This window comes from Coffea arabica, chromosome 6e (genome assembly GCF_036785885.1).
Source record: "Coffea arabica cultivar ET-39 chromosome 6e, Coffea Arabica ET-39 HiFi, whole genome shotgun sequence".
NCBI lineage: Eukaryota > Viridiplantae > Streptophyta > Magnoliopsida > Gentianales > Rubiaceae > Coffea > Coffea arabica.
Genome location: NC_092321.1, coordinates 12,582,133 through 12,591,421, shown reverse-complemented (window position 1 = coordinate 12,591,421; position 9,289 = coordinate 12,582,133). Strand labels below are relative to the sequence as shown.

Below are 9,289 nucleotides of genomic sequence, written 5' to 3'. Positions count from 1 at the left end.
GGAGAATTGTACTATTATTTTCCTAATACTTCTAGGATGACCGAGTTAGAGGATGCTAGGTAAATTTATGAAGTTAAATGCTTTGGTATGTGGAAGATGATCATGTGGATAAATCATCAGCTAAAATACGATACCAATTTACTGACAAAGAAACCTAAAGCCAAAAACTCAGGAGCAGAAACCATCAATCATAGTACAGCAAGAGTACATGTTTGGGCTGAATTCTGTATGAGTTGCACATTTTGCAAAAAAAAAAAAAAAAAAAATTAAAAACATGAAGACTAAACAAGTATAGATGGATTTTCTCACTTCCTCAGCTCACTGGATAATTAAAGAAAGAATTTGTGTAAGAAAACACAGTGGATAAAGTTTCATACTATCACTAGTTTTAGTAAATGATACATGCATGCATGTTGTAGCCACACTTCTTTGCATAAAAAATGTTGCAGTAAGTAGCTAAAGAAAGAAGCAAATGATGGGCACTCATGTGCTTGATAGTTATGCCCAATGGGGACCAAACCAATTAGTATAAATCAATATCATTATCAGCATCACCCCCATCCCTGCTACATGTTCACTACAGAATAAAGCAACTAATGAGTAGTCATAAAACTCTGTCCTGCTTCATCAAGTGGGGCTTAGATTCTTTGGAAGAAGAATGTTAATCTTGGAACCAAGATACTTTTGTGGGTGCAAATTTGTTGCATTTCAAATCTCAGTTATGCACTTTGTGAGGTTTTGTGTGGTTGCTGTTCCTAGGTAAAATTTTGGCTATAACTTTTTGTAATTAATTCCTTGATTTTTCCTTGTCAAAAGCTGTGGGTGCATTGACTAAGAAAAATCTTCTTATCATTGGTAGTGTGTGAAACCTTGAAAGCCATATATACAAGGTAACATCATCTTTCAATCTTCTTGTTGTTACAATCTTAATAATGACTGTAAGATTTTGAGAAGCGTACTCATTAGGTAACATTAAAGGATCATATGATCTTATAACAATTATGAGATGATGGGAAAACGCAATTATAATACTGCGACCGTGTATTTCATATTCTGAACATTGATTTAACTTGAGCAACTGCTGCTTACTAACAAGAAAATGTAGCCTATAAGAATTTCGGAAATCATCGAAAACTTGAAAATTTTCGTAGCTACATAAACTAATATTATTCTTCTGCATGTCAACTAGTGATTGCAAGTAACCTACGGGGTCGTCCAATGGTTAGAGTAGAACTCTTAGAATATTTTCTACTGTCAATTTTAGGGTTCGAATCATGTATCTAGCAGTTGGCTGTGGAAGAACAGGTAAAATGATAGTGATTGCAAGCGAGGAGAAATGCCAAGGGTGTCAGCAGGAAACTAGTACACTAGACTGGAGCAAGCAGGTACTTTGATTTAGTATTTCGGCCAGCCTGTGTTAGGTTTAATCTTGGGATGCTTTCATTCTACTGTTTTAGCCCAAGAGAACGGAGCTTACCCAAATAAACATATCCCTGTATCATGCAAATATACAGTAATGGACCAGACCCTATATATATATATAGCTACCATTTTTGTAGAATCATATTTTGTCCAACAACAACCTAAAACTTCTGCATCAAGACTGGCCCAGAAGAACTGAACGATAAAAATTAGGTCGGACCTTCAAAATTTAGGGTGGAGGGGGAAAGAGAGGGAGGCTGCATGGTGGTGGTAGGGAAGGAGGAGGGTGCCGCGGAGCTTTCCGGGGTGGGGTAGCGGATGGTGGAAAGAGGGATGAAGTGATCTGTTGAGTACCCTCAAAACGCTCGTCCAATAAAGTTTCTAACAGACACCTCTATAGTAAAGTTTTTTTAAAGGCCTCTAGAAAATCCAATCCGGACATATCCAATAATTTGGTAAGAAAAATAACTAAATATGCATAGAAAACCTAACACAGAGCTAAAATTTGACAAATATAAGTCAACATGACAACAAAGTAATTACCATGGAAAACTACAAAACTAGCTAAAACTGCAAAAATTCCCCATAATCTGGGTCACCTTCCAAAATCTACCACCGATTATTACACAAACAAGAATGAAGAAGCAATTATATTATGAAAAAGCAATTACAACTGGGGGTTAAAAGTAGCTTATATGTATTATGTACACATTTTCTCAGGTGACTGTCTACAAAATTGTTGGAGTGGTTTGTTCTAGTCCTCAACAATGTATATAAGCTCCTTAGACTCAAATCTAATCGCTCGATACGAAACAGAAACATGGCCTCAGTATTTAAAGAAGCCAACATTTTGATCCTTGCCCAGCACATCTTCTATACCTCCCTTGTAAAGGCCTAAACTTTTTGCTAATGAAAAACCAGCATACACACCATCGACAGCTGCACTAACAATTCCACCAGCATAACCTGCTCCTTCACCAACAGGATATAGCCCCTTCAGCGATGTACTCTCATAAGTATCAGAGTTTCGTAATATCCTGACAGGAGAACTGGTTCTTGTCTGGGGCCAATACAATAAACTTTAATGTACAACTCAATATGTTTTAAAAATTAATAGAAATACACAATTCTGGCAAAAATCCAAACCATCTAGGAAAAACATAAAAACAACGCAACGATGATGGACAGATGTCTAGCTTTCAAGTCAAGGTTCAAGTTTCTGAATCATTAGATTTAGCGAGAACGTTTCAATTAACAGTATATTAAACGAAGCAAATCAATTAGTACCTCCACTCCATGGAGAAGCGCACTGTTGGAGATAAATCCTGGTAGCTGCGAATTCGGGTTTATGAAATAATTATATTGAGATATTGTTTAAAACATCTAAACAGTATGAGAGAAGAACATCATGGCTAGAAGAAATATAAGGAAAAGGATAAGGTATAAAAAGAGCAAACTAGAATGGCAGAAAACCTCTTTCTCAAACATCAGAATTGAATGTCGCAAAGCCTCTGTTATGTGCGGAGGATATAATTCATGAAGACTGGTTGCTTTCACTCCTAAACGATAACTTGATGATGGTATGCATTTTACTGCAATTGAAGGAGAAAAATATCAAAACTAGGTGATGATATCTTCATATAACTTTTCAGAATGAGGATCTAAAGTGAAGATTTACCTGGCAACTTGCTATTTAGAAAATCGGTAACTGTTTGAACAGGCACCACAAAATTTCCACCTCCCATTATAGCTGCTTTTCTTTCAAATTCCCTCTGAACAGAAAGAGAAGATAGTCGATCCAAAATCAAATGCAACGTGACAAGGAATTTAAGGAACATGAAATTATACTGTCAATTCTAAGAAAAAGATTTAGTACAAATTGGAAAGGATGCCACAAAGACCTAACATTCACTAATTTTACACAAAAAGAATAAGAAAACCAAGACCCCAGAAATGCTTTTCCGTCCAACATAATAACCTTTCCTTATTTCATCAATGCTTCTCCAACAAAAACTTGCAGCATCGTTTATTCAATGATGTAAAAATGCATTAGAAGAGAAGTTTTGCCAAAACAAGGTGAAAGAATACAGGCACCTGAAATTCAACACCAGCAAGTGGTCCATGCAAATTTAGAGCATCAAAATCTTTTGATGATACAGAGACAACAAGCGCAGCGTTTGCCCACCTAGATGAACGTCGAGAGAAAGACATGCCATTGATACAAAGTTCTGATGGATCAGTACTAGTGAGGACCACCTGCAAAAACCTTGCAAGTGAATCTTCTAATGTGATTAGTTTTATGTGCTGTTTAGGCCCTAAACAAAAAGTTCTTTGTCATATATTTAAACTATGCAGCAAATATTGCACAACACCTCTGCTTCCAGATAATAAACTTGAATCTGATTTCTAGAAATGCTGCACCCATCAATCTCAGTTTCATCTTTCCTTTCTTGCAAAAACTAATTGTGAAAGGAGTCTTTGGAAAGAACAAATTAAAGGGAAAAAACCCATATATATTGACAAAAAGATGGAATTCAGTGCTTTGAGAAGAAAGAAAGTTACAACTATTCAAGAAAACTTCGAAAGTTGCAAAGACTTCGACTGGGCAACAAGAGTACTACATCAGACACTTCATTCAATAAGAGAGAAGAAAAATGAATACGTACCTGACCTCCAGGACACATGCAGAAGGAGTAGCAGCTACGATTTGTTGATCCTAAACTTAAGGGTGCATCTTCATATTCTCCACTCACATATGCAGCAACCTTGTAATCTGCAACTGGTACTTTGCCTTTTCCACTCTGAACTTCATTCGCCAATTCAGAGTACTGCACCCTTGTACAATGTGATATTTAATGAAAACCAGAGTAAAAAGCAAATAGTAGCATAGCATATAAAAATTGAAAAATTGACAAGAGCTAAAAGCTAAGTGGATCCCCAAAGTCAAAGCAGCAAAACATTAGCCAATGAAAAAAGGAGTCAAAGTGCCAACTACATAATAAACAAAACATGGATTCTTTCATATAGTTATCTTTCCTGAACCACCAAACAACCGATACGGGAAAATGCATCTACATGGGACACAGAACTCTCAGTAACCAACAATCTAATGTTTCATGCTTTTTCTAGTGTAGTACTGGGAATGTACAGTGTGCTTCAGAACTGTTTAGCGGGTGAGGAACTCTCTTATAGACGACCAAGTGAACCAGAACATCTTCATAAAGACACCTATCACACCAAATTGTTATCCAATATCTACTTGAATCCAATGAGGTCACACCATCACAAAAGTCTTGAACAAAAGGAGGATCTTGAAGTACAGCTCATGCACCCCAATGATCCAACAGGTTGAATTTGTCAGTCCTAAAACTCAAAATCGTAAATCACCCCTTAAAATCATAATTTACACAAGCAAAAGACTAGTAGTCTCAAAGATGCTATACGTCCAAAAAACACTGCTATATTACTCACCTGTATACTGTTTATTAATTCTTGAGGATGCTCAACCCGCAAACCTACCTGTGATAACCATGAGTAGATACAGAAAAATAAGATCAATTTGCTAGGACATATACATCCAAGATAACATAAAACTAATCCTAACACAAGTTACGATGGTGAAGGAAGAATTCATGATTCTCTCATTGCAGAAGGAAAGGCCTATATCTAAATATGCTAATTGTTTATACCAACATGTGACATACTATATGAATTTGATATCAGCAGAACAATGCTAAGCCCTTTAAAGCTTTATAAAGCATATATTTCTGTACTCTAAGGCCCAATCACAGAAACTTAATGCCAATGATGGTCTAGAAGTTTAGGCATAATAAATTAGATGACTTCATAATTTTCTCCCCTTCTCAGTTGGTAACGTCTTATCCGTTAACCACATTTCATCATCCTGGTTAAACGTAGAGTTTATACATCCTCACTGTTACATTTCCTTCCCTTAGATCCACATGTAAGTGTACATATGACATGTACAAAATATATCCGCAGACAAAACAACCAAATACCACAACCACCTTAAGCATATTATACTGGGAGGTCTGAATACACTCTTTTGGGCGTCACTCTTTCTGTGTAAACCCAGGTAACTGTTGAAGACATATGAGCATAAAAACAAAGAGCAACATTTTTTATTTGATAAACGACTAGATCCCATTTAAATTTATCAGCGGTATGAGTGATAATCATCTGCGTAAACTCAAGAGGCGAATAAATTGTTGATTAATGTCTTCTATATCTGAAGAGATAAATAAATGGTCAGCTCCTTTTAAGAGCATGGAAACATTGGCAACTCACACACATCAACAGCTTCAGAGCTTGTTGCCTGACTCCCTGCATCCCATCTTTGCCAAGGTTCTCCCAACACCCCCCCCCCCCCGCCCCACCAAAAAAAAAACCCTCAGGAAGTGGAGGAAACTTTAGAGCATAAAATAGAATACAGGAATATGAGGCAGGTATATATTATGACAGCAAAATTTGGAGGCAAACTCAAATCCTATACCCAAGAATATAGTACCAGGAGGAAGAAAAGAAAATTTCTATCTGCAAGCTGAGATAAAGAAAAACTCACAGCAAAATCTTTTTGAACCATGTCCACGTTATGAGAAAGAAGCATTTGATAGGTATCACGTGCAGAATGCCCAACAGCAATAACTACTGCATCGAATCCTAACTTCAGGCTAGTGGACTCCAGGTTGCCTATTGAATCAGAAACACTGATACCCACAACATGTGCACCTTCCACAAGCAGATCATCCACCCTGGTTCCAAACTTAACAATGACCTAGATAGATATGTTCAAGAGACAAGATTAATAGAGTGACAAAAATTGAAAAGATTAACAGCAAATTTCTCTGAAAACTACAAGTTTAAAATGCAACATACACCCAACTCTTGTAGGTATTGTCGGAAATTGCGAAGTAGTGGAACCAATCTGTCAGTTCCCAGATGAGGTTTTCCATGAACCAATATGTTCTTTGGAGCTCCAAAGTGAATCAATGTCTTCAAAACCTGGAATTAGACCAGATTATTAAGTACATGAAATGGATCAAGTATCATTTTGTACTAACCAACCTCATGTAATGCTCAGATGGAGGACACTTACTGTTGTAACACTATAACTATTTTTCCCAATTCTTGTTACTAGCTTTCCATCACTCCAAGTACCTGCACCACCCTGTGACCCATAAGTCCTTAATAAATTTACGACAAAGACACAAAGAAATAAATCACCACAAATTTGAACTTTCCTGTGCAGACGGTTGTACAAAAGTTCAAACAATATTCATCAAAATGAAAGTTGGTAGGACAAAATTAACAGTCATTACACAATAAAAATCTTGAAGGTACTAAGTGGATTAGGAGATCACCTCCCCAAAGCAAAAATTGCTATCCTCTTGTAACATTCGTCGAACTACCAAAGCTCCAATGTCACGCCCCCTTCTTTCAACTGGTTGCCCTCTCTCTATCAATGAAACATCTGCTCCAAATTCAGCAAGTACAAGAGAAGCAAACAAGCCTGAAGGCCCACTACCAACAACTGCAACTTTTGGTTTTCGAGCATAGGGATACACTAGTGATCCCCCATAATGATTTCTGGGCCCCACACCTTCTGTTTCATTATTCTTTTTGCAATTCTTAACTAAGCTTATTAAATCACCAAAATCTCCAGAATCTCTCTGATCAGTCAGATGCTCTATAAGCCCAGTCTTCGGCTCCAGATCAGAAATAAAGTCTAAAGTACGAGGCTCTGAGCTCAGAAGTTTGGAGACATCCATATTCACTGTGTACACAAACTTTGGTTCCTTCTGAAATTTGATTAATGAAAATATATTAGGTGAAATGCAGAAAACAATTGTGAACAAATTAGAAAATTTTGTGAGTGTAATACAATGAGATTGCCAACAACAAGCAGAGATAAAAGCACAACAAGAAGGACCATTCTGTTCATCATGCAGCTCTAGCTCAAAAAGTCATAGTTGGCCAATTTCTAAACCATCGATGATAAATACAGACCAATTGAAAAGACAGTGTTCTTCTTTATGTTGTGTGGTGCATGTAGGCATTGGTGTTAAGACTTGGCAATACTGAGATATTGATACAAAAAGAGAAATCAGTCTTTTTAGAGCAATGAACTTATATTCTAAGCAGCTCAATGCATATCTCTATAGCAACGGAATTCCATTTCAAAATAAGCCAATATATTCCAAATACAAAAGGCAGAGAACAAATAAGGCCTGCAATGTACAAACCTTTCGAGCATCAAAAGACTTTCTAAGAACTGTGAAAACCTCTGGTGGCAACATTGAAGCAACCTGCAATCATGAAAACAACTTCAAACCACTCACTACTTGGACATTTCCGAGAAGTATACAGCAGCTTAAACTATAGGCATAGAATTCCAAAATATAATTTCTTATTTTATTTTTTAGATTTTAGCAATAAGAAAAATCCAGAACGCAAAATCTAAAATTGAAACTAAAAAGCATAATATGTCAAAGTTTACACCACTTAAAAAAAAAATAGAAACTGAGTAGCTAATGAGAGTTAAAACTTTGCACCATAAATGCTACAAAAGAACGAAAAAGGAAACAATCAGATTCAATTTCAAAAGGGTTAAAGAATCCAAAAACCATATACCGGAAATTTGAGAACTTTAGCAATTTCTTCAAGCAAACCATCCGAAACACCAAGAAAATCTTTTCCAGGGTCTTTATCAACCGAGACTTCAAGCTTGAAAAGCCTCCAAACACCTTCAAGTTTGTTTCTTTCATCGATTTCGTATTGTCTTTGGAGTTTTAGCTTCTTTTTCTCAGATGGGTACCTCAATTTTCCTCTCCGTTTTGCTTTATTGGCAGAAACTATGGTGAGTGGTTTTGAAGGAAAGACAGTGTCTTTACTGTTGGACCAAGAGAATTTTGAAATGGGGTTGTAAAAGGAGATGTGAAGAGGGGCTATAAGCTTAGTAGAAGCCATGGTTGTGGCCCTGTGGAAAACTGAGAGTCTGGGAGGCAGGAAAACAGGATAATGGATGTTGAAGGATCTTTAACCTTTTTATTTTCCCCTGATGTACAAGAAAGGAATTTTAACCTTTTAACTTGGGACTTAATTAATGGGAGTTGCACTTTGGTTTTAAAATTGGATTTCCAGTAATTATAGCATCTTCTGTTTTGTGTGTAAATTTTTTTAGGCATTTTGTTTGTATATTTGACAATTAATCCTAGTAATTTTTTCTTTTCTTCAAAAGCTTTGTCTTATAAAAATTGGTGATTAATAAATTCATTGTAATTTTGAGCTCCTACACTTCATACACTAGTAATTTCATTTTTAAATTCTTTGTCCTATAAAAGTTAGGGGAAGACAGACGTTATAATGAGTTGATTAAATGTGTTCTTGAAACTGATGTACCACTAGTTATCAAATTGCATTGTTAACATACATAATTGCAAATCATTGGAATGGTTTCTTGCTTAAAAAAAAAGATAAAATTTTCCTTACCACCAGCAATGCACCAAGTTGGTCCTGGCATTTTTCAGTTACATCATTTTGGTTAATTATTTTATCCCATTTTTAACCATCTATTTGGCACAAAGTCTCACACCAACTGTATGGGGCCTAAGTTTTAGAATTTTCTTTGATTAGATTACATTTGCAATAAGAAAATTATTTATTTCTAATTTTTTTTATGAGAGAAGTACGATTTTTTTTTGTTTTTCACCATTATACATGTACTGAATATATTGAAGCACTATAATTACATCATGCTAATGGGATTGTAATATTGGTCCTGCCTGAAAATGTGCAGAAGTGAGGTCACTGAGGTGAGAATAATTGATAGTTTGTAAAAATGTTTACA

At 36.0% G+C, this 9,289-nt stretch overlaps 1 protein-coding gene across 1 annotated transcript; it reads right to left on the bottom strand.

Annotated features, from left to right (window-relative positions):
- Positions 1-2,059: 2,059 nt before the first annotated feature.
- On the bottom strand, positions 2,060-8,501 carry LOC113697426 (uncharacterized). Its single transcript, XM_027217031.2, has 13 exons — positions 8,074-8,501; positions 7,686-7,748; positions 6,804-7,241; positions 6,539-6,610; positions 6,319-6,444; positions 6,005-6,217; positions 4,894-4,941; positions 4,089-4,250; positions 3,517-3,678; positions 3,101-3,194; positions 2,896-3,014; positions 2,710-2,754; positions 2,060-2,482 (listed from the first exon to the last, which is right to left on the bottom strand). Exons 1-13 carry the CDS (start codon positions 8,407-8,409, stop codon positions 2,249-2,251), a joined length of 2,112 nt encoding a protein of 703 aa, XP_027072832.1. The 5' UTR covers positions 8,410-8,501; the 3' UTR covers positions 2,060-2,248.
- Between the last annotated feature and the right edge of the window lie 788 nt (positions 8,502-9,289).

Bases quoted from the DNA above. Each gene is read 5' to 3' on its own strand.
- LOC113697426 (XM_027217031.2), bottom strand. From the start codon at position 8,409: ATGGCTTCTACTAAGCTTATAGCCCCTCTTCACATCTCCTTTTACAAC. The intron at 7,749-8,073 runs GTATATGGTTTT...TCATGATTGCAG, and splicing joins CTAAAGTTCTCAAATTTCCG to GTTGCTTCAATGTTGCCACC. The intron at 4,251-4,893 runs GTGAGTAATATA...ACAAGGGTGCAG, and splicing joins AATTAATAAACAGTATACAG to TACTCTGAATTGGCGAATGA.